At 41.5% G+C, this 24,762-nt stretch overlaps 2 protein-coding genes across 2 annotated transcripts in view; one reads left to right on the plus strand and one right to left on the minus strand.

The window, feature by feature from the left end:
* LOC143100336 (zinc-binding protein A33-like) overlaps nt 1–14,027 on the plus strand; it is a 33,963-nt gene extending 19,936 nt beyond the window's left edge. Inside the window, exons 3-7 of the mRNA XM_076263408.1 lie at nt 11,308–11,403; nt 12,215–12,445; nt 12,609–12,631; nt 12,738–12,856; nt 13,438–14,027. Of these exons, the coding sequence (XP_076119523.1) occupies nt 11,308–11,403; nt 12,215–12,445; nt 12,609–12,631; nt 12,738–12,856; nt 13,438–14,027 (1,059 nt within the window). The remainder of the gene's footprint in view (nt 1–11,307; nt 11,404–12,214; nt 12,446–12,608; nt 12,632–12,737; nt 12,857–13,437) is intronic.
* Nucleotides 14,028–18,348: 4,321 nt separating this feature from the next.
* LOC143100337 (cerebellin-1-like) lies at nt 18,349–23,278 on the minus strand. Its single transcript, XM_076263409.1, has 5 exons — nt 23,193–23,278; nt 21,932–22,048; nt 19,641–19,808; nt 18,967–19,095; nt 18,349–18,632 (listed from the first exon to the last, which is right to left on the minus strand). Exons 1-5 carry the CDS (start codon nt 23,266–23,268, stop codon nt 18,349–18,351), a joined length of 774 nt encoding a protein of 257 aa, XP_076119524.1. The 5' UTR covers nt 23,269–23,278.
* Between the last annotated feature and the right edge of the window lie 1,484 nt (nt 23,279–24,762).

Genomic DNA, 24,762 nt, shown 5'->3' on the forward strand with positions numbered 1-24,762 from the left:
TATTTACATGGCTAGGCCGATGCCCGAGGCACCCCCATCGAAAAACTGTTGGTAGCATCGGCTAACTAGCGCCAGATTTCTGAGTGCAGGGGACAAGCCGAGATGAGCTATGAGACATACGTTCACACTCGGTATCATGTTTCAACACACTTTAGGTCAATATCACACCGGAATTCTCCTTTAACAGACAAGACGCAATCTATCTGAATATCTGCAATCTAGCAATCTATCTGAAATAACACCTATTTGAAGTAGGCCTATTATTCATGTCACATAGGCTATGTTTAAACTGTATTTCGAGTTTAATGTCGGCATGTCGACTTTAAAGTCGACACGTCGAGATTAAAGTCGACATCACATTTCAACTTTATTCTCGAAATGTCGAGTTTAATGTCGTGGCCCTAATACTCCGTCGTACCAACTAGAGGCACAACAGTTGCATTACAACAACTAGCATGACAAGCTAATGTTAGTGCCCCAGTGTAATGTGACACCAAATGTAAAAAAGCATTTCCACAATAGCCTTCACCAACCGTGATCTTGAAAATGTAGCCTACTTTATTAGTTTTAAAGTTAAATTAAAATTTAATTTTCCGTAGGATTATTGCCAGTTTGACACAAACTTGCTAAGTCTTGCACATGCTCCAGGTGGTGTCTCCAGTCATGTGTTTACACTCCTCTACACTGCCAAGGCACCACCTACTGGCTGGGTATATATACAAAGGGGTGTAGTGGGCGTTGGATGCGGGGGAACGCCGTCCCCCCACTTCTTGGAGCATTGTTTTGAGCATTTTAATAAGCATTTATTAATATAACAAGTGTTGTTACCAGTGATAACAACGCATCACACAAACGTCTCCAATTAGGCCTCTTTGTCATAAAATTCAAGAATGACCGTAATGCTGTAGCACTCCACCATGCGTAAAGACATTGAACGTCTGCGCAGCTCGTCATTCCGCGTTACCCGAAAGTAGCTAGAAAGTGGCTAGAAAACCATAGATTATACAACTGCCTGTATCCGAATCTAGCAAGCATCTTCATGGCCCACTGTTGCAATTCCTTCGTTTGTGTTTTGCAGAAAGCAGGTAGGCTAATCCAGTGGTCATATGACACGATAAGCATGTGTGAGTAATACGAGTGATTTTTATCGAGGGAGCTCCAATATAAGTGATAAGGCTATTTAACCATAAGTATAATGACCCAACGGTGAACCTGAACAACTTTAGAAAAAACTTACGATTGGTGCAGCGTGCAGCTACTTCATCCAAACAAAAACTTTTCAAATGACTGCCACTTGCCTGCCCAATGTTCTTTCTGTTATTTTTTTGTTTTATTGACTGTGCACCTCTGCATTTTTTTTTATTTTTTTTTATTGAACATAGACAGAATTACATGTTATCACAATTGGCATCAGACATGGGCACAATGGTGATACTTCAGTACAAAAAAAAAATAATTAAAAAAAAATAAATAAGGAATGTACAGGCACAAGCATATATGGACAACACCAATTATTCTCTCCAGGCCAACCCACACACCCCTTTTGTTAGTGTCTCTAAACAGTCCGGGCCCAGGTAAGTCATAAATGGCCCCCAAATTTTGTCAAACTTGTAAGGTTCCTCTTTTAAGTAAAAGCTGAGGGCCTCAAGAGGCATGAATTCCAACACCCCATTTATCCACTGTGTTACATTGGGTGACTCTTCTGACACCCACTTTAACAGAATACAGTACATCTTCTGGCACAGAAAAGCAAAATATTTACAAGTGTCAACTTGGTGGCAGAGATATCTGGGGGGTCCATACCCAGGATGCAAAATAAAGGAGAGATGCAAATTGTTTTATCCACAATGACATTGATTTCCTTGAGTACATCTCCCCAAAACTTAGTAATGTGAACACAATCCCATAGGCAGTGAATGTATGAGCCTTCCTCAATTTTGCACTTGTTACAAAACTTTGATAGGTCCGAGTTCATTTTGTTACGTCGTAATGGGGTGATGTGTAGTCTGTGTGTGATTCTAAATTGTAGCTCTTTTGCTTTGTTAGTGGTAAAACAACCATTTAGATTAACCCATAGCTCGTCCCAATCCTCTGTTTGTATTTGTACACCAAAGTCAGTCTCCCATTTTAAACGCACTGTTGTTGTGTCCTCTTTCATTACCTTGCAGAACTCTATATAAATTCTTGTAACTAATTTTGAGTCATTTTCACCGGTGAATATTATCTCCAGGGGTGAAGTTGTACAACTAGTCTGACACTTCTTGGCAGTGTTTACAACATAGCTACGCAGTTGGAAATATCTAAAAAGTTGTGTGGCTGGTATTTGTTTTTCAGTTATCAGCTGATTAAAGCTTAACACTGAGCCATTTACCCACATATCCCCTAGTGTTCTAATACCTTTGTCATACCACACATTGAAAGAACCTTTCTCAAGACTGAGAGGAAAACCTGGATTGAAAAGCAGTGGGGTCAGTAAAGATGTGACTTCATCCTGGCCTTCTATTTTCCTTATCAGCCTCCAAACTTTAAGTGTGTTTTGTAAAAGAAAATCTCCCTTTACAGCTGAACTTGCCCATTTCTTTGACGTGTATAGAATGTTCTTTAAAGGTATAGGGGATGTCTTCTCAGACTCTATATCCAGCCATGTGGATTCTGGATCCTCCTGAAACCAGTCTCGAATATATCTGCACTGACATGCCAATTGGTATAACTTAATGTCGGGAACAGCTAATCCACCCTTCCCCACTGGGAGTTGTAATCTTGCCAGTTTCAATCTTGAGCCTTTGTTGCGCCATAAAAAAGATATGAGTGCACTATTTAACTCTTTATAGGATGTGCGTGTCAGTAGTATTGGAACCATTTGGAAGGGGTATAATAGACGTGGGAGTATGTTCATTTTGAATAGGTACACCCTACCAAATAGTGACAGTGGGAGACCAGACCAGCGAGCAAGGTCTTGTTTAATACGGCGAATAAGGGGAACAAAATTAGCCTTGTACAGATCGGGTAAGAGAGGAGTGATGTGAATGCCTAGATATGTAAACCCTGAGGGGGACATCAGCAGATACACAGGGATTCTGCCTGGAAAGAGACATTGCCTCTGATTTGAGGTAGTTGATCCTATATCCAGAAAATGTAGAAAACAAATCGATGAGTTCAATAATGCGACGGATGGAGTTTACAGGTTTGCTTATATATAATAAAATGTCATCAGCATAGAGTGAAATGTTATGCTGTTTCATTTGTGTCTGGATACCTTTAATGCAATCGTCTGTGCGGATAGCCTCTGCTAATGGCTCTATGGCTAGTGCGAAGAGGAGGGGAGACAATGGGCATTCTTGAGCAGTACCAGCCCAAGTGGAAAGACATTAGAACGTTTGCCGTTAGTTAGCACACATGCTTTTGGCGCAGCATACAATACTTTTACCCATTGTATACGTAAAATTATTCCCAAGCCCAAAACTCTCTAGAATATGAAATAAATAAGGCATTTCTATTCTGTCGAAGGCCTTTTCTGCGTCTAGTGACACTACCAATGCTTTGTCCGTCATCCTACTACCATACTGTATTAAATTTAAAAGCCTCCTCACATTATTACAAGAGTTGCGACCCTTTATAAACCCTGTCTGGTCAGCAGACACTAGCTGTGGCATCACAGTCTCAAGTCGCATTGCTAATATTTTAGCTAACAGTTTCCTATCTAAATTTAGCAGGGAAATTGGGCGGAAAGATGCACATTCATCTGCTGGTCTACCCTTCTTGTGAATCAGAGAGATGCAAGCCTCATATGCAGAGCTTGGCAAAGTACCATCTTCAAAGGACTGTCCCAGTGCAGAGAGTAGTGGCTCCACCAAGCAGTCTTTAAATTCTTTATAAAATTCTGCTGTTAGGCCATCAGGCCCTGGAGCCTTATTATTACTGAGCTGGCCTATTGCAATAAGGAGTTCTTCCTTACTAATTGGGTCGTTGAGTGATTTGCTCTCGTCTGAGGAAAGACAGGGCAACTCAATGGTAGACAGAAAGCGCAGCATATGTTGTCTGGACTCGTGTGTTGTCTCAGATTTATATAAATTCTCGTAAAAGGACTGGAAGATAGCATTAATGTCCTTGTTATGATATTGTCTATTGCCGTGTTTGTCTTTTATAGCTGGTATAGCCTGCGTTTGTCTTTTTTCTCGTACTAAGTTTGCAAGGTATCTACTAGGCTTGTTCCCATGCTCATACATCCTCTGCTTACAAAAAAGTAAAGATTTCTCAGCTTCTGAAGTAAGAATGGTCTCAAGGCCTGTTTTAGTTGCATCAAGCTGTAACCGTATTTCAGGTGATGGACTGACATTGAACTTCCTCTGTAAATCTGATAACTGATTTTCCAGCTCCAATCGCTTATTGGCTTGAGTCTTTTTTTGGTGTGCCATGTATGAGATAGTGCCCCCTCGTATGAACGCTTTAGCTGTGTCCCATAACAGTTGAGGTCTTACCTCAGGTGTTTTATTGACTGCCATAAAATATTGGAACTGTGCCCTGACAAATATTTTGAAATAAGGGTCTTTCAACAGATAATTTTTAAATCTCCATCCACCATATTGTCTCTCAGCAGAACATGAAATTTCAAGAAATATTGGTGCATGGTCAGATATCAAAATATTTCCAATTGAGCATGAAATAACATTACCCATTGACACTGGGTGTAAAGAAATAATAAATTCTAGAGGAGGTCTTGTGTACATTTGAATAAAATGTATACTCTTTAGCATTGGGGTGTAATGTTCTCCAGGTGTCAAGCAGACCTAATTCAGAAAGGCATTGCAAGATAGATTGACTGAAGCTAGAATTAAGTTGCAACTTATGGGACTTATCTAGGCGATGTAGACAGCAGTTGAAGTCTCCACCCACCACTGAGGAGGGAAACAACCAGTCTGAGAGAATAGAGAATACATGCGTATGGAATGTTATTGGATGGTTTGGAGGTGCGTAAATATTCAAAAAAGATGTATATTCTCCATACAAAAGGCCTTTGATTAAAACATATCGACCCCATTTATCTGTCCTAATCTCCACTTCAGTTAGTGGAAGGGACTTGTGTATCAAAATGGCAACACCTCTACTCCTACTGTTAAAAGATGCATGATATACTTGACCTACCCAGTCTTTTTTTAATTTGAGGTGTTCTGAATCAGTTAAATGTGTTTCCTGTAACATAGCTATCTGAATCTTCTCTTTTTTAAGATAACTTAAGATTTTTTTTCGTTTAATTGGGTTATGAATGCCATGTACATTCCATGAGCACACCTTAAGGGCTGTTATACCAATACTGATGTATTGAAATGTAAGTAGTAAATACTTGTGGTGCACTGAAAAGGAGCATTTGTACCCTGTAATCTGCCATTTCTACTGTAGATATACATAACATTAAATTGTTCTGTCCAAACAAGAAAAAGAAAAAAAAACATATAGACTAGGCAGGATTTTGGAAAATGTGCTTATTTAAAGTCCCGAAGGCAAATCATGTTAATTTTTGGCATACAACATTTTTAGGGGTTTTGAAGGGTGCTGAATTCAAATCTTCTGTATGCCAGGCTCAAAAATGTCCCATAATGCCTCAAAATGGAGAAATCCAATATGGCCGCCGCCGCCAGGTCAAAATCTAATTAATCACTTATCTTTTAGACTGTACAGGGTAAAAACCTGAATGTAATGTGCTTTTATAGGTTTTCACATATAGGGAATTCAATGTCATGCTCAGATTTAAGATAGAGAAAATGCTTGAAATGAATGTACATGGTTAAAATTGTTGTCTCGGATAATGAATAATTCATGAAAAAAGAGGACCATGAAACAGGTTGATGGCTTTCTGAAGAATTTACTTGAAACATGTTTAGAAGCAAGGTTGATTACCATATTTCAATTATATATTTATATTATTTATCTGTATTTATCTATTTATCTGTATTTTAACTATTTATTTAATAATGCATATTTACCTATTTATTTAGTAATTAATCCATTCTGTTCTAATCAATTCTTTAAACTTCTTGGTATGAAGAGGTAGGCTAAACACTTAGGGCCCGTCCCAATACCTCCCCTACCCCTAGATTTTTGCCCTAACCCTCGTTTTTGCGCGTGCACGTGTAGGGCTAGGGTGTCCCATTACTATAGGGAGCAAGGGGAAGTGCTATTTTGCCCTTAAAATCAACCCTCAAAACATAGCCAGGACCGATGCAGGCTTAAAACGAAGTGGGAGATGAAATTACCCTGGATACTGTGCGAGCTCAGCGAGCCGGCCAAATTTTTCATATATTTTCGCAAATAAGCATATTAAAATTTCGGAATATGTTAGAATATGTTAGCTGGATGCACATCTGATGGACTGTTGAGTTTTGAACACTAATGTTAGAAAATATCTCACGAAGCTATCTGACGATGTTCATGATATCTGCTGAGTGCTTTGAGAGAGTCTGCCCATCAAATAACGTTATATATCTGATCTGATCTGGGTAATTTCGTCAATATTTAAGGTGGGTGTTCTGGCGTTCACATGAACACGAATATCTTTGTTGATTAACTAGACGTAGATAAACCAGCACAGCCGCTGGACGACCGCTGTAATGGGCATGTTCCTGAATGAAAATAGTATCAGGCTACTACCGGTAGACACGTCGGCGCTGCGTGTGACGTAGGTGAGCATGTTCGCTACGCTAATTTACATTTAGTGGTGTCCCAATTTATAGGGAAAGATCTTCACCTCCACTTCCCTTGTCGAGGGGGCTTTAATGTTGAGGGCAATCAAAAGCAAGTGGAAGTTTTAAGGGGGGAGAAATGGGACGGGCCCTTAGGCTATCCTAATCATCCTCATCCTCCTCCTCTCCAGCAGTGTTCTGACAGGTGCTGCTGCAGCTGCATGACTCCATGCATAACATGCAACTTTTCCTGCAACTGTAGCGCTGGCTTAGACATCCCTTGACGCAACCACAGGAGATGATCTCCTTACAAGCTTTTGGAATTGGTGAGAGATAGTAGCTGTGGCACTAACTGATCATGCACATTTGGATGGCCTGATAAGTGTGTGTTGTGTTTGGGCCACCAACATGCTTTCTTGGTGCCCCCCAGTCGTGCATGAATTGTTTAATTATGCCTACACACACAAGGGAAGCCCGTTGTCGTTTTATCTCTGGTAAACGTGCGGGTTCTCCTGTTTCCGAGGTTCCGTCAAGGAAGATGGCAAGAGTAGCCAGGGCGCTTGGGGAGTCCTCAGCAGCCTTACAAGCCTCACTTTTTTCTCTTAGCACAAGGCCTGCAGTTCCCCAACCTGCTCCTTCTACCAGTCCGCATGAGCTGGAGGAGGAAGATGAGGAGGCCATTGTGGACGTTGAGACGGTTCTTGCGTCTGAGGGAGAGGAGCTACCTTGTGCACTGCCCTGTGTAGCCAGCCCCGTGGGAGGCGAGCTGGCCCGTCTGTTTGAGGAGGTCCTTGGCAGGGCATCCAGGGCTCTTGATATTCCCCTTCCAGAAAAGCCCCTTGCCTCTGCATCTAGGTTCCACACAGACATGACTGAGCGCCCAGTGGCGGCGCTTATTCCCCTCCTACCAGACTTTAGTGACTTGGTCTGTCACCAGTTTTCCTCCCCAACAACTTTTCATAGGTGGTCTGGCCAGGCTAAGGTGCTTTCCAACATGCATGGTGAAGGGCTGATAGGTTGTGGCTCGCTCCCCACAGTGGATCAAGCTTTGGAGCCCCTCTTCAACTCCCCCAACTCCCTCTTTGGTGGTCCCTCCTGCCTCAGTGCCAATGGCAGGACTATGGAGGCGCTGCTGGGTAAGCTTGGCCCATGCATAGGCCCATAGTGATGCAAGGCCGCCTGGCTAACACAGCGGCCATTCTGTCCCTGTATGTTCGACACCTCTCTGGTCTCTTGCAAAGCAGTGCCGGTGATCCCACTCTTTTGATAGAGCTCCAGTCAGCCTCTGTGTACCTCACTGCAGTGTCTAAGGAGCAGGCAGTGGCATCGGGCCGCTCCTTGCCTCAGTTCTAAGTAGCTAGACGCCATCTCTGGCTGTCTTAATCTCAGCTCCAGCAGGCAGACAGAGAACGTCTTTTGAGAGTGCCGGTGGAGCCTGGGTCCATGTTCGGCCCACAGCAGGCGCGTGACAGCTGGCCCTGTGCAGAAGAGGTGAGAGGGTCTCTTGGCAGGCGTACCAGGGGCGCTAGGCGCCCTAGAGCATTCACGCCTCAGCCAACACCTACCTTGCGGCATCCGTCTTGGGGGCCGACTGATCTCAGGCAGCGGCTTCAGGCATCCCAGGGGCGGGGTGGCCGCCCACAAGCTGGCAAGGGGGCCAGCGTGCTACTAGCCGTGGCCTCTCCAGGTGCTCTCGTCATTCCTGACAATCTCCGGGCCAGCCAGCCTCACCTCTCAGCTCGATGCATTAAGGCTTGGCTGGAGCAGATCCATGGGTGCTCTCCACCATGACCCATGCTCAGACCTTATGTGCAGAGCTGTCCACCCTCCTGGACAAAAGGGCGATAAGGGAAGTGAGGAGTTCAGACCCCCAAGCGGGGTTCTTCTCCCGTTGTTTTCTTGTACCCAAGCACACAGAGGACCTTCGTCCTATTTTAGACCTCAGGGCTCTCAACGTACACCGGTCTCTGAGGTGCAGGTTCATCACAGTTCCGAGGGTGCGGCAGGCCATCAATGCAGGGGACTGGTTTGCTACCATCGACCTACAGGATGCTTATTTTCAGATACCCATGGCCAGGGCATTGGCAGTTCCTAAGGTTTGCGTTCGAGGGTCAGGTCTTTGAGTTCCAAGTCCCCCCATTTGGAATCTCTCTGGCCCCCCGAACCTTTACCAGGTGCATGGAGGCAGAGGGGGCTGAGGATATTAAACTATCTAGACGACTGGCTCATCTGTGCAACCTCAGAAGTGCAATGCCGCCTACACGTGGCCTTGCTGTTGAAGCACATTCAGGACTTTGGCTTGCGCCCCAATGTAACCATGTACATTCATTTCAAGCATTTTCTCTAGTCTTGATCTTAAATCTGAGAATGGCATTGAATTCCCTATATGTAAAAACCTATAAAAGCACATTACATTCAGGTTTTTACCTTGTACAGTCCTAAAGATAAGTGATTAATTCGATTTTGACCTGGCGGTGGCGGCCATATTGGATTTCTCCGTTTTGAGGCATTATGGGACATTTTTGAGCCTGGCATACAGAAGATTTGAATTCAGCACCCTTCAAAACCCCTAAAAGTGTTGTATGCCAAAAATTAACATGATTTGCCTTCAGGGTTAATTTATTTTCAAAATTGACCTAGACTATTAGAAACAAAACCCACCTCCCCCCCGACACTTCCATTCTCCCCGTCGAAGTGCACAAGTTGGTGCATTTAGCACTAAAACCATTGCTCCTTAACACAGCATTATTGATCTGCAAACACCTGGAGCCCTGCCAAACCACAGTAACAACGTGATATCTAGTGTCCAAAAGTGGTATTTTTTTTTTTTTATCTTCCCTTGACACATCTTAGACAGCAGCCGACATGACGTGCGTAACGCTATTGTTTTGATTATGCATCAGTCAGTAGTTTCACTGTCACGGTCGGTCCCAGCTGCTTCATTCATAATTGTCTCTAGGGCAGGGGCCATAGTGCTGGCAAAGAAAATCTCCGCCTCCTCTGGTTTGACAAACACTTGTCGCTTACCTCGGAAGGTGATCTGCAACTTTGCTGGGGGAATCAGACCATACCGCAAACCAGGGAGATCTTTCATCTTGGCTTTCACATCCTTGAATGCAGCTCTCTTTTTCGCAACGTCTGGGGGCCAATCTGGGAAGATGTGAACTCTGTTGTCTCGGAAAGTCAGCATACCCTTCTCCCTTGATCGCCGAAGTATTTCTTGTCTCACCTGGTCGTGATGCACCCGTACAATGATCGGTCGAGGGGGGCGTTTGGGGTCTTTCGCTACGAGGCTTCTGTGCGCCCTGTCACAGATAGGCAACTGATTTTGTTGCTTGGGCATGTCTAAAGTCTCGCTGAAAAATTCCTCCATAAACTCTGTGATCCTTGGTCCCTCCGTATCCTCCGGGATGCCTATCACTCTTAAGTTTTGACGCCGACTGCGAGATTCCAGGTCTTCTAGCCTAACGCTAAGAGCAGCATTTTCTTTAGCTAGCTGAGCACACAGACTCTCCAGTTGTAATGTTCTGGAGTCTATATCTCCCAGTGAGGTTTCGACATCCGTCAAGCGTCCCCCAAAAGACATTACAGTTGTTTGTACCGCTGCAATCGAGATATGCGTTTCTTCCCTGAACTTTTCCAAAAGACTCATCACGTTAGCCAATGTCGGCTCGGTGCCATTAGTGTTCACGTTGTCAGCCGTTTCGTCCCTGGTTGGAGTCGAAGCTTGGCTTTTCCCCTTGTTCTTTCCCCTTCCTGACATTTTGATAGTAAAATGTGTCACTGCGTTTTATATTGGCAGGTTTACAGCTTCTAACTATCAAGTTTGCATTACATTATTCTCGAATGTTTCAGGAGCTGGTTTGGGACACGTCTACTCGCTATCCATGCTCAGCAGCGCCCCGCACCTCTGCATTTTAATCATTCGCAATGACATTCATATGACGCCCCCTCAAATTGAGCTACATGTACATTGACCACACAGCGTGTTGAATGCGTGAATCCTGCTTGTGCTATTGTTATTGCTATGGTTTACGTGTGGTAATGAATGAAGCCATGTCGCGGGCATGTTATGCGTCAAGGAGATTAGACTACGCTAGATTACATAGGCTACTCTACATTATGGTTTGTCTGTTTATTGTATGATACAACAAAAGTAAAAGCTACTGACCATATATTCATAGACTTTGGTGGAAAAGTGTAGTTTGGGTGAAGACATTAGGCTACATTTTGAGGCTAATCCAGGTCATTTAATTGTTTTTTTTTAATTCGGTTTCATGTTCACGAAAGCTGGTAATTTTGGCCTTGGCCTTACGCACGGATGTATGTGGAGGTGCGTGACAGTTTTTGCAATGATGTCATTAAAAAAGTGTCCCCCCACTTTAAAAATCCCCACTACACCACTGTATATACAGCACTTACACTTGGTTTTGTGTTTCCATCTGGATTTGGATATTTCTGGAAACGATGTAATGTGGACACAAAATGAATATGCAAAGGAAAAAGATGTCTTTCAAAACATTTTATTCATTCTCGTGTGAACAAGGCCTAAATATACTTGCAGCACATTTATTTTGACATATGATCTTAAAATGGTTTATGTAATGGGAAAATGCTTGATTTGTTTCAGAACAAGGTTGAGATTAGTCTACATCCCTTACTGCAGAAAGTGGGGGTGTTTGAAGATTTTAAGAAGACATGTGAACAAACAATAAAACTCATAATGGTGAGATACTGTGTTAAATGTTATGTTAATAATTTAAAAGGAACACACCGAATTGTTGGAACTTATTAGCTTATTCACCGTATTCCCCAGAGTTACATAAGTCGATACCCTTCTCATCTCTGTGTTACTCAGTCTGCCTAGCTTAGCATAGGTGCCTCAAAGTGGCTCGTTCCAATAGTCTACACCTCCCAATGATGACAAAAGAACTCCAACATTTTCCTATTTACATGCTGTGATTTCTATAATTACACATACACGTACAAATAACAATGTCAAATGAGACACAGAACTTTTGTAAGCATTATACATACTTGACACTACAGTAGGTTTTCATTTAGGCAAAGCACTGCTACTTGGGTGGAGTGATTTGCAGGCAGCACCTGAAAAGCTCCGATGTTATTTCTTCAAAAGCCAAAGAGCAGTGCTTTGCCTGAATGAAAGCAGTTCTAAGTATGCCTATGCTTAGAAAATGGCTGTGTCTCATTTCACATTTACACGTTATAACTATACAAATCACAGCGTGTAAATGGAAAATGTTGGAGTTCTTTTGTCACTATTGGGAGGTGTAAGCTATTGGAACCAGCCACTTCGAGGCACCTGTGCTAAGCTAGGCTAGCCGTATGTGCGTCAGACCAAGTAACTGCAGGCACGGAGATGAGAAGGGTATATCAAACTCTGGGGAATACGGTAAATAAGCACCAAAAAGTCAGTGTGCTCCTTAAACACTTTTTCGGTGCTTTATAGACCTACTGTATATACTAGTATTTCTAAATTACAGCAAAATTAGGGATTTTATTATGTGATACTCCAGACTCAGGCCAACCACACGGAGAGGCAGATCAAGGAGGAGTTTCAGAAGCTTCACCAGTTTCTGTGGGATGAAGAGGCAGCCAAGATAGCTGAACTGAGGAAGGAAGAGAAGCAGAAGACTGAGATGAGGAAGAAGGAGATTGAGAAGATCACCAGAGAGATCTCATCTATTTCAGAAGCCATCAGAGACATAGAGGATGCGATGAGAACTGATGACATCACATTTCTGAAGGTACCGACGTGAATCTTAACTACATTAAGGTTTATTTTTTATATATTCTATTTTTTATATATATTTTTATTTTGACTTTTTTGATGATATACTGTATCTATGATACTGTACTTTTCTGCAATCATTTACAGCAATTTAAAAAAAAAAATTCCTTATTTTCTAGCGCTACAGGATGACAGAATTAAGGTAAGTTATATATTATAAATATAATTATAAATTATAAGTTAAGAATTGCCCATCTCTCTTTTCTGTTGTTTCTGAACCCAAACCCTCTGAATCCTGACTGTTCCAGAGCCCACTGCACTTTGCAGGATCCAGAAATGGTTTCAGGATCTCTGATTAATGTGGCAAAGCACCTTTTCAACCTGAGGTTAGAAGTCTGGAAGAAAATGCAGTGTGTGATTGAACATGGTTAGTGCATTCATACACATACGCACATTTATTCCATCCTTTCATTACTGATTACCAACACAGATGTATAATAACTTATGGTACTCCTAGAAGGATTTGTGTGTTTTGAGTGTGCCCTGCTCCACAATCCACACTCCAGTCATGGGTGTCTGAGGATGAGACATGTGTCCCTCACTCCTGTCTTCCAGTAACCCACATGCTAACTAGCCAACAGTCAGTCAAATAACGTTTGATTTTGTGACCTAATTAACATATCCAGTTTGACTGATGTTGAGCAGACACTCGTGTTCTTCAAAACTGAGTTAATAAATATTTCTCTGCTACTCATTTGACAAAAACTCTGCCCTAACACCTCGACTGACTGAGCGACAATGTGTCAAACTCTGTGAGGCAAAAAAAGAGTTCTAAAACCTTGCAACTGCAAATTGATATGACAAATATTGAGAAACGGCTTGCAACGGCTGGCAACATCTTGCAACGTTTAATTCACACTAATGCAACTGGTTTCTGCTGTAGTTTCATCATCCATCTTTGGGGTGAGTTGGCTGTTAAGGTCGAGTGTGTGATCTTTCTCTCTGCAGCTCCTGTAATTCTGGATCCCAACACTGCACACCGAGATCTTATTGTGTCTGGGGATCTGATGGGTGTACAATACAGTGAACAGAGCCAACAGCTTCCTGACAACCCAGAGAGATTTGATGAGTATCCCAGTGTCCTGGGCTCTGAGGGCTATACCTCAGGGATACACTTCTGGGATGTGGAGGTTGGGGACAACACATGCTGGGAAGTGGGTGTGATGGCAGATTCTGCCCAGGTTAAGGGAACAGATGAGGATGAGTATGAAAGTAATCGCTGGATTATGGGTTATGTTGATGATGAGTATTTAGTACATTCTGGCTCGGTGTCTCTAAAGGGTTATATCACTGAAAAGCCCCGCACTCTTCTCAAAGTGAAACAGAAACCAAAGAGTGTCAGAGTGGAGCTGAACTTCAACAAAGGAACAATTTCATTCTCCGACCCTGATAATAAAACACAACTGCACACATTCACACACAGGTTTTGGTTTTGGATCAATGAAGACAAAGTGTTTCCCTATTTTAAAACTAAGTTTTCTCTGAGGATCTTACCAGTGAAGAATTCGATTACAGTTACAGTACAGCAGCCCAGTTAGAGTTCAGACATCTGCTGCAGGACTGAAATCTCGATCCAACCTGAGTTTTTTTCCAACATTAATGTGTTTGATAACTGGTGCTGCACCAAACATATTTAGAGAAAATATTGTGAACTTTAACAGGCTATCCCCAAGACTGTGATTGTGATTTTACATTGTGTTAATGTATAAGGTATAGTGAAGTCAAATTATTTTTTATAACGCAACAGGGTTGACCCAAAGGGCTTCACAAATGGAGCTGAATGAGTTAATAAGTTAATGAATAATAATGATTAAAACAATTATTGTTAGAAATGCATTTCCTGAAGGAAATACCAGTGCATGCAAAGCTATTGCTAGGATAAACATAGTAGTTCCTAAGCTATATGAAGTGGTTGCTAACCGGAGGGTTGCCGGTTCGAACCCCGACCAGTAGGAACGGCTGAAGTGCCCTTGAGCAAGGCACCTAACTCCTCACTGCTCCCTGAGCGCCGCTGTAGCAGGCAGCTCACTGTGCCGGGATTAGTGTGTGCTTCACCTCACTGTGTGTTCAGGGTGTGCTGAGTGTGTTTCACTAATTTACAGATTGGGATAAATGCAGAGACCAAATTTCCCTCACGGGATCAAAAGAGTATATACAGTATACTTATACTTATAGATATACAATAAGTGGAAGCAGGTAGCTATGTGGTTAGCAAAACAATATTGTACATGGGAGTCTGGGGTTCAAAATCCTTTGAGATTTATTTTGATTGTAGTTGAAAAAAGTAGCTTTTTGCATCCCTAAGTATAAGAGTGCATGTGTACCAACGCATCTGCAGAGAAGGCGCAATTTCTTTCCACCTTGTTGTAGGCCTACTTACTTACACCAGGGTGTATAGCACACATTGCTATACACCAGGGTACGAATAGCATCTAGTTCTAATTATACACTGGTACAATTAGCACACATTGATATTTGTACCAGATGGTACCTTTTCACCTTTTTATTACAGCTGTAGATTACTGTATTACATCTTTATTTTTAGTTGCTCTGTGAAGGGGTTTGAACTGGACTATGTACTTTAGGTTACAGGGAACATTCTTGATCATTAAGCCTAGGGTTCTCTCTTTCGTAATCATTTTTAGTATACTTCTGCCTATTCTGTTATTTTCTCTCATTATTCTCTATAGACTACTTGGGTATATTTATCTATACGTGGGTACTGTATATTTTATATGAAGTATGCTATATGAAATATAAAAAGTAAATAAATGGTCTGTAATGAATATATACATAGACACAGCATAGAACCCTTTTAAACATTAAATGGACTTGATATGTAATTGTTAAAGGTGCTCTAAGCCAGACCCGGCAGCAGACACAAATTCACGGACGGGCATTACACCTTTGCGGGGGGGCACGGCAACTTAAATTGATCACGATAGTTTAAGCTTACATTTGACAAAGCATTCTAATATGAAAATATAGATGCAATTGTTGTAAAATGGTGCAGTTCCTTTAAGAGAGCCCCGTGCGCAGGGATGGAGAGAGAGAATGCGAGAGGGAATATGTGTGTTAGAACTGAGATGCATATGGAAAAAGTAGACGTGCTGTTGAGACTGGACTGAGTCATATTCAAAATAATGCAAAAATAAATCCGCAGATAAAACCAATAGGCTATCCTCGTTCAGTTGCTAACCACTTTCAGATAGAGTGTTAGGGAGATAGCCCCGAAGTTACGGATAACTTCGGCCCTGGAGCGGTAACAAGCTCTATGTTCTCTGACTAGGTCAGAAGAAAAAAACAGTAAAGGTTAACGCTATCAAACAAATGCAGAAACTACTAGGCCTACTTCTACTAACTATGATACGAGACGGAATAATACAGATTACAAGTTTTATTTGCTACTTGCTATATTGACAAACTTATAATGTAGGCCTACATTGTTCTATATAGTGTTCAAAATCAATCCATGGTATTGGGGAAGTGGGGTTGGTTGGTGCAGCCAAGCTCGTCCAGGGCGGGCACAGATGACTTCCAGGACGGGCCCGGCCCCCCAAAGCCACCCCCCCCCCCCCTTGACGCCGGGACTGCTCTAAGCCAGGGATTCCCAAACTGTGGTACGCGTACCCCCGGTGGTACGCGAGCTGCCACTAGGGGGTACGCGAGATGAAAAGGGCAATGGCGGAAAGGAGTTAAAAATGATTAATTAATTAATACTCTAATTAATTCATAAATAATACATAATTTCGAATCAGGTTATAATGATATGGAAACGTGAAATTAAAGGAAATCATTTGTAAACTCTATAATAGGGTATGTTTTCATTAAAAAATAAGCTACACATAATAGGCTACACGTGATTTCCTGCGGGCAGCCAGAATATCTGGCGCGTTAGTTTCGTTGAAGTATAGGCTAGGTAGAAGGCTGTGTAAACATGGAAAACTGGCTAAAAACAGGGACACTGTCCAAAAGGCCTAATTAAAGCGATCGAAGAGGAGAAGCGAGAGAAACAGAGCAGGACACAGGTAATGATGGAATGGGATGGGGGGCAGACTAATGAAGGTGGAGATGGAGCGCAGGGGGATAAAAGAAAGAACGAGACAGAAAAGACTGCGCAAAGAAAACGAAAGTATGATGAGGCATAGCCCTAGGCTTCACGTGGATTGGGAGACAGACTGCCCAAAGCCACAGTGTGTGGTCTGCAGTGAGATGCTACCTAACCATTCTAATGTGGTTCTCCACACTGTTTTTTTTAACGTGAGAGCTCATAGACCAGTTGCACATTTTGATTATGTTATCATGTAGGGCGGCTAATTAAACAACGATGCCTGGAATGCGTCAATAGAATGAGTTACTTTTTTATGTGTTGGATGGTGGGGGTACGGGAGCCGAGTCAGGATGTAGAAGGTGGTCCGCGGGGAAAAAAGTTTGGGAACCGCTGCTCTAAGCGATGCCACACATTTTTTAGGCTAAAACATTTTATGTCACTTACTGCAAACATTACCTAACCATCTTCTAGCTGTCTGTGTCCTGAATCACTGTAAAAAAAGTGTGATCTCTGTGGACTGCCCAGGCTCCTAAAACGGCAACAAAAACAACCTGGGCAAACCTAGCCCAGAAAAATATAACAAACTGTTCCAGCAAATCACAGACAAGATGCACGTTTAGGAGAGTTTCAATTGCACTGGAGCAGCACGGGAGGGAAGGGGAGGAAGTAGCGAGCTAGTTTTCTGTTTTGTTTGAAAGACAACAGAAGTGACATTACCCAGCATCGCTTAGAGCACCTTTAATTGTAACTGCCTCACACATTAATTTGTATATTATTTATATAATTATCCCATCATACTTTTTTCCCCTCTAAGCCAAGTTTGATGTACACTGGTCAGCTGGTGATTGCATTCACAGTAAGCATTGCTTCAGCATGTTACATTCTCAGACATATACACTCACCTACACACATGCAGAGCTGGACAACATCTTTTCAAGTTCCTATAATAATCTGTAAAAAATCATGGGAAAAGAGGTCCTGCAAACATCTGATTTTTTAAATCCCATACCCCAGTTAAAAGCTCAAAGCAATTGTAGCTTGGGCATTTTAAACCATGTATAAAAAGTGTATGTCAACTTTAATAGCAATGCATTTATTTGTTTAGAAATATATTTGGTTTATTCTTTAGATAAGTGGCAAACACTTCAAAAGCCACAGTGATATTATATTTGCAATATTTTGTAATCTTGCTTATTTCTATGCCTATTTTGTCAGAATGGTATGCGGTAATAAAACATAATTAACCAAATTATACTTAATAACTACTGTCATACATCTGTCATCTGCCTTCATGTTAATGACAAGAGTCATATGATGGTTCTGACCGTCTCATTTCAGTCTTATACACACCCCATAAAATAAAGGGTTACCCATATTTCTATACTGCAGGTACACATTGTTTTCAATTTAGTTTGGGATCACTTGGAACAGAATAATTATCAGTGAATCCATAGCTCTAGGTTTTACTAGGCCAGCCACAATAAGCATATGTTTGAGTGAACATTCAAAGAATTTGACCACAGAGCCCATCTACAATAACCTGACTCTCGCCAGATGAATTTCGTTCCGCCTAGCTCCACTCACATCCATCTGGGATCGCTTCCATTGAGAGTGATTTTGGCACCAGATTTTATGGTAGAGCCAATCAGGACGCAGGGCGGGAGTTTCATAGATGTGACATATCCAAATCATATGCATGGATTTTTGATAAGGCCCAGCCTTCTGAAACACCTCTCCAATGGATCGATCCCAGATGGATGAGTGGAGCTAGGCAGAACGAAATTCATCTGGCGAGAGTCAGGTTACATCTACAAAGGGAAAAGCAGAAATCCGCTGAAAGTGTTGTGGGCGTTATGTTGGTCAAACACCCGGGCGTTCTCCCACAACCTCATAGACACACTCTCTCCGGCCTCCAGCTGCAGGACGACGGAGTTGCCTGTGGTGTCAGAGGCGTCACCGCTGGAGGCGAACTCGTAGGTGGAGACCATCAGCTGGCCATTCTTGGTGAGAATGGCACCACTCACAGAGCCACTGTAGCCAAACGTGTTGAAGCTAAAGAAGTAGACACCCTTCACAGGAGCAATGAAGTTCCCTAAAAAAGAGCAGAAAGATCAGCGGAAAAGAATATGAGAGAGAGAGAGACTGAATCCATTTCATATCACTTCTGTTTATCACAGTATAATTACATTTGTACTAAGTTATACTTTTGCTACTTTGGTAATGTAGAACTTATTATCACCTCTAATGAAACCCAACCCAAAAGCTATTTTGATATGAAATGTATAGTGGTAGTCATTGCACTAAATTATATTGTGTTTTAAACACATGTAATAACATTTAATATTAAGTAGGGCCAAAACACTTTAAAACTATATAATATTATTTCCACTTGTCACTATTTGCATAATCTGTAGATTTTATGTTACCTGTGTTGGAGTCATATGCATTTCCAACGTTAGTGAAGATACGTGTGTAAGCTAGAATTGGGGAAACATCAAAGCGTTGCTCTCCAGTCTCCCAAAGAGAGGCAGAGAATGCAACTTTTGCTCCTCCTCCTGTCATTCAAGTAAAAATGTGTTAGCCTAACTTACTGTGTGTGTGTGTGTACTGTATCTATCTATCTATCTATCTATCTATCTATCTATCTATCTATCTATCTATCTATCTATCTATCTATCTATCTATCTATCTATCTATCTTTGTTTACAGTGTATTCACGGAATGGGTAGCTAGCAGTCGTAAGAAGATGATTGCTGAATGTGACAATGTTATGGGCTTGAAATCGCCTAAAATCCCTGACTGCACCTTTACTACTCAGATAAATAAAGATAAAAATAAAGCAAACAACCATACATGAGTTGGTGTGTCCAAACTTTTCACTGGTACTGTACTGTATATATAAAATAGAATAGGTTGTGTGTGTGCGTGTGAGAGTGTGTGTGAGTGAGAGAGAGAGAGAGAAAGAGTGTCTCTATGTGTGTGTCCCTTTCTGTACACTATGAGTCTCATTCATGTGCACAAACTTGTATTATGTGGACTGCAACTGCCAAATGCAAAAGTACTGCAAAGCAAAGTACTGCTCCATTTCTGCAACAATCACCTGCACATTTTGTCTCCAGTTGCTCCAGCTCAGCCTTTTGTTTCTGTTGTTCGTCTTTGAATTCTGTCAGCCTGTCATCCATTTCCTTAGTGGTGTCATTTAGCTTTCTCATAATGTTCTTGAACTCAGTCTTCAGCTCTTCAAACTGAGACCCAATAGATAGCTGCCCTGTGTATGCACAATACATCACAGTTATTCTTAGATGCACTTAATGAAACTGGGATCCCCTTGATCTTGATCTTCAATGTCTTAGTACAGCAGAAGTCATCTCTTGCAATGTGTAAACACTGTTTCATTGTTTTAACACATTTTTACATAATTTAACACAGTTCTCATACAAAGACTCAAATTCTATTGGTTCTAGGAATTCATGCCATTCGCTTTACCTGGACTCCGTGACGATGGACCTTGCTTGATTGTCACTTGACTGTCATCTTCACTTAAATTAGTTTTATTCTCCCTTATATCCTGGGTTTTTAATTGTGTTGTATGTGTAGCAGGGATGGCCAGTTAACACAAGGGAGTGGCAATAATTATCCCATCCTACTAACATCTGAACACTGCTGCTTTGCCTACCACTATTTTGCCACTACTAACCTCTCTCGCAGCTAGCGTGACTCGCAGCTAGCATGACTGGATTGGACTGATTTTCCCTGTCCTACAGTACATCTTCAGTTGTGTGTGCGCATATGAACAAATGAATGTTGTGATTTGGTCTGATGAATGCATTGAGTAACTGACGCCACTGAGCTTGTTTTGTTTGGTTTATTTTGTTTGTTTATGAATTCGTCTCAATCAGTTCCCTTTTCTGTTTGCCACTGGTAGGAGGCCATTTGTGTAGCACTGCTGCTCCCCAGTGTGACAGCGTTTGGCCCATTGCAATTGCATTTGTTTACTTGATATTTCTTTTCTTTGCATTTGTCTTGTTCTTTGACCTCCATAGTGCTGCTGATCATGATTGTCTGCAGCCCTGTTTTGTGAATATTGGTTTATATTGTGTTACTGTGTTTTCTGGTTGTAGTGTGTTTATATGACCCATCACTCGCCAGAGGCCTTTTACAGCTGTTGATCTCTGGTGCCGGGGCCAGCATAAGGTCCCTGACCAGTACTGTTGCCTTTTGTTTGATAATCTGGTTAGTTTGCCTGTGTGTGTGTGAGCCAACTATCCCTGTGTCTCTGTTTCTCAGGAGCTGAGTGCCCATGTGTGTGTGTGTGTAATCGAGCACGTGTGAGTGGGTGACCCCCTGGAGGTTCGCTGACCTCCCACTGGTAAGCCTCAGTCCTGCCTGTCCTCATTCCCCTCCTCATTCCCCTCCTCATTCCCCTCCAGTGTGTTGGTGTGCACACAGGTGTGTGCGTTCGTGTGCATGTGTTAGTGTACATTATCTGTCCAACTCTGTTAATAAAAGCTTAATGTACCTATTTTATTTTTGATTCTATTTTTAAATAAAGCTTGAGGGACCTATTTTATGGGTTAAGGGTTATGAAATAGGTTCCATAAAACTTCTTCTTTGGGTGCAAGTCCCATCGTGGTGTAGTCAGCTTCTGTGTGCAGGTCTTAGAAACCCGGAAGCATACCTATGTTCCCAGGGTCCTATGTTCCCAGGGTCCTACAGTATGTTCCCAAGGTCCTATACTCCGAGGGTCCTATATTCCCCAGTTAAATTTTCTGCTAACACAGAGTGGCTGAATCTCGAGCCTCAAGACTTTGATGTGCATTCATATGACTGAGGTGGCTTTTAGATCAGTTACATGATGTTTCAAAGCTAAGTTCATCAGAATCCTGGGATATGCCCGCATGACAACAGGAGAGATGGAACTAACAACTGGCCATTGGCCCTAGCAACCATCCATTTATAACTAGTAACGGCTGTTTGTCCTGCAAGTTGAAAAATTAGTTGATATGTGGCGGAAAGAAGCAGTTCTACAAGCAAGACAGTTTTAGCGATTGAAACGTTTAAATTATAACAGCAAATGAACATCACAAGTGGCAACAGTGGTATAAGTGGGATAATGGACTCCACGGCGTTCGGTTCACAGAAAGAAATGCACTTACAAGGTGTATCATCCCTCACTGGCGGCCCGTTTTACCACCTCGAACGTGCATTTCTTTCTGTGAACCGAATGCCGTGTCGTCCACTATCCCTCACTATACACCATAATTAAAGATTGTCATGAATGAGTTGGTCTCTAAAAAGAACAACATCTTTCGAGCAACATAATTTAAAAACCTATACCATTTGCTACACATGCATGCGTGCACAGTGTAAGATATCAAAAAATACACTCACTGTACACATGCAAGGTCACCATAGATGCTCCCAAAGTGATGCAGAGGACAGTCAGAATGGCAACCATACATTTGAGGAAGCCAGGCTGGTCCACATAACACATAGATGGCTTGGTGTCTGCCCAGCAGGGAAATGAAGGGTGCAACAAAGAGAACTGAGTCACCAGTAGATAATACCCTTTGCATAGCAACTGGCATTATCTTTATAAGCTCATTGTGATTTTTTTTAGAAACCTTGTGAGATATACTATGAGAAGCAGATTTTGATATTAGGCTATCAGAGAGGCAGATATATCATATTATGAGACAGATTTTGAGCATCATATGATATCTTAACCTACCACCAGGTCTGAGAAGTTATTTGTTTTTATAGGTCTACCAGTTTTGATATGAACAAAACAAATCAACATCAACAAATAAACAAATAAAAAGAGGAGAATTATTAAGATAAGGTTCAACAGAATCCTGAGATATGCCTGTTTGACAACAGGAGAGATAGAACTAATGACTGGCCTTTGGCCATCGGAACCATCCATTTAAAACTAGTAATGGCAGTTTGTCCTGCAAGTTGAGAAATGAGTTGGTATTTTGGCGGAAAGAAGTACTGTAGTTCTCCAAACAGACAGTTTTAGCAAAAAAATAAATAATGCACTACCACCTCGCATCACTATCTTGAAAGTGTATTGTTTTCTATTAACCGAAAATAATGCTGTAGTCCATTATCCCTTACATGATGAACGGTACGGAACCCGGAAGGTGTCATTGCAAGATATTTTCTTTTGTGTAAATCAAGAAAATGTGTGCTCATTTTACAAAAGTATGTGCTCATTTGACTAAATTGTGTGTTCATTTTTCTAAATAGTGCACTCATTTTATTAAAGGCGAACTATGCCATTTTTTGTAGCTTAATTTAACCATAACCAAAACCAATTTACCTTAACTTAACAGCTTTGGAGTCATTGGTATGGTTATATGACTTTTTTCGGGTTGAATGGTGGCCGTCTCGCTTCCCCCTAACGCCTGTGAGTGGAAAAACCACTCTTGCAACTTTGGGCCAGCGAGCCGACGGCCTCAGTGTCGGGAAGTATAACAAGTGTAACAAATTGCTTTACTGCATTTACATACACATACACGCCAGGCACCGGCTAAATTAATTTAATGGAAAATTTTATAAAAACGACCATATTGTCACTAAAATTGAAGAAAGAAGCAAAGGAAAAACGTTAAAGTAAATATAGCGTATAACGTATCAAGTAACTCACTTTCATAGACCCCCTGCTCAGGTAACGTTTTATTTTGGCGTCTGTTGTCCCTGACAGGTTCCCCTGAGAGTTCCATGCCTGTCAGGTTTCAGCTAGAACAAGGTAGCGATGGAGTTTCTCAGACATTCGTCATGACAGAGCCAGCGAAAAGAAGTAAAAACTGAGAAAACAGCAAAGAAATGGCCAAAACTGCATAGTTTCTCTTTAAATTGTGCTATCATTTAAATTTTTGAAAAATGACACTATTTAATAAAATGAGTGCACAATTTAGTAAAACAAGCACAATATGTAGAAAAACAAGCACATAATATCTAAATTGTGCGCACAGTAAAGTAAAATGAGAGCACAATTTAGGAAAATGAGCGCACGTTGTTTTGATATACAGTACCAAAAATCTTGCAATGACACCTCCCCGACTCCATAGAATGGCGATTAACAAACTGATGTGTTTCATCAATTTGGCAATGAGAATTGTATTTTATCTTCACATGATTGTGTTTACCTAAATTCATTTAATGGCAAATTTTATAAAAACGACCATATTGTCACTAAAATTGAAGAAAGAAGCAAAGGAAAAACATTAAAGTAAATATAGCGTATAACGTATCAAGTAACTCACTTTCATAGACCCCCTGCTCAGGTAACGTTTTATTTTGGCGTCTGTTGTCTCTGACAGGTTCCCCTGAGAGTTCCATGCCTATCAGGTTTCAGTGGCATTGACGAGACACAGAATGAGATCCTGCTCAGCAATCACACATTTATCTTATGCATGTACTTCCTGATTTTAAAATAATACAGCACATTTTTACGGAAATTATGAAAACAGGAGGCTCCGCTTTTGGTATGAACTAATGGGCTAATTACGTAAAGCATGAAAGAGTTGCTTTACTGTAATATTTCTTTATATTTGGAAACAGACATGGAAGGATCTTTAACTTAGGGTATTTTGAGATTTCTTGGGTAAATAATGAATTCAATTGATGATTGTTTCTCAGGTAATGTGTGTGTAATGTACTTTCAGCTTTAAATAAATTGCTTTTCAGTTTTGTATAATATTCTGGAGAGTGTAATACAAAGTTTATTTTGACAACTGTGTAAGACTTCACTTACCCCTGAGTTAAGACCTACCATCACTGTTCAGGCATTTCTACATAATAACACAACAGTAACATCAGACCGTTAAATACATGTACCTAAAGATATTGTGGTGGATTTCTATGACTTAAAGGATGCATGTATGTTTTTTATAATCTTTGATATTACTGCAATTATTATGAGACTTCAAGGCCTGTACACATCTTAAGCAGACCAGACCAGGTGTCAAAGAGTGGGGTGAATGAGTGCACAGTGACACTGGGCCTAGACGGTCAAGAGCGAGAGGATGAGGTAATGGTAACTGGAAAAAACCAGAATCAGACAGTTTTGCATATAATTTTTATGCATGATATGACAAGGGGTCCCACCAATATCCGTAACCTTGGTGGATGCTGATAGGCCAACAGGTGTCTTTCGAGGGTGGCAAGAAGGCCCAACTTCAAGGTTAAGGAGTATAAAAGATAGGCCGCAGCCA

This window comes from Alosa pseudoharengus, unplaced genomic scaffold (assembly GCF_046254945.1).
Source record: "Alosa pseudoharengus isolate Yale_2024_CS ecotype anadromous, Long Island Sound unplaced genomic scaffold, YU_APseudo_1.1 YU_APseudo_1.1_scf_3, whole genome shotgun sequence".
NCBI lineage: Eukaryota > Metazoa > Chordata > Actinopteri > Clupeiformes > Clupeidae > Alosa > Alosa pseudoharengus.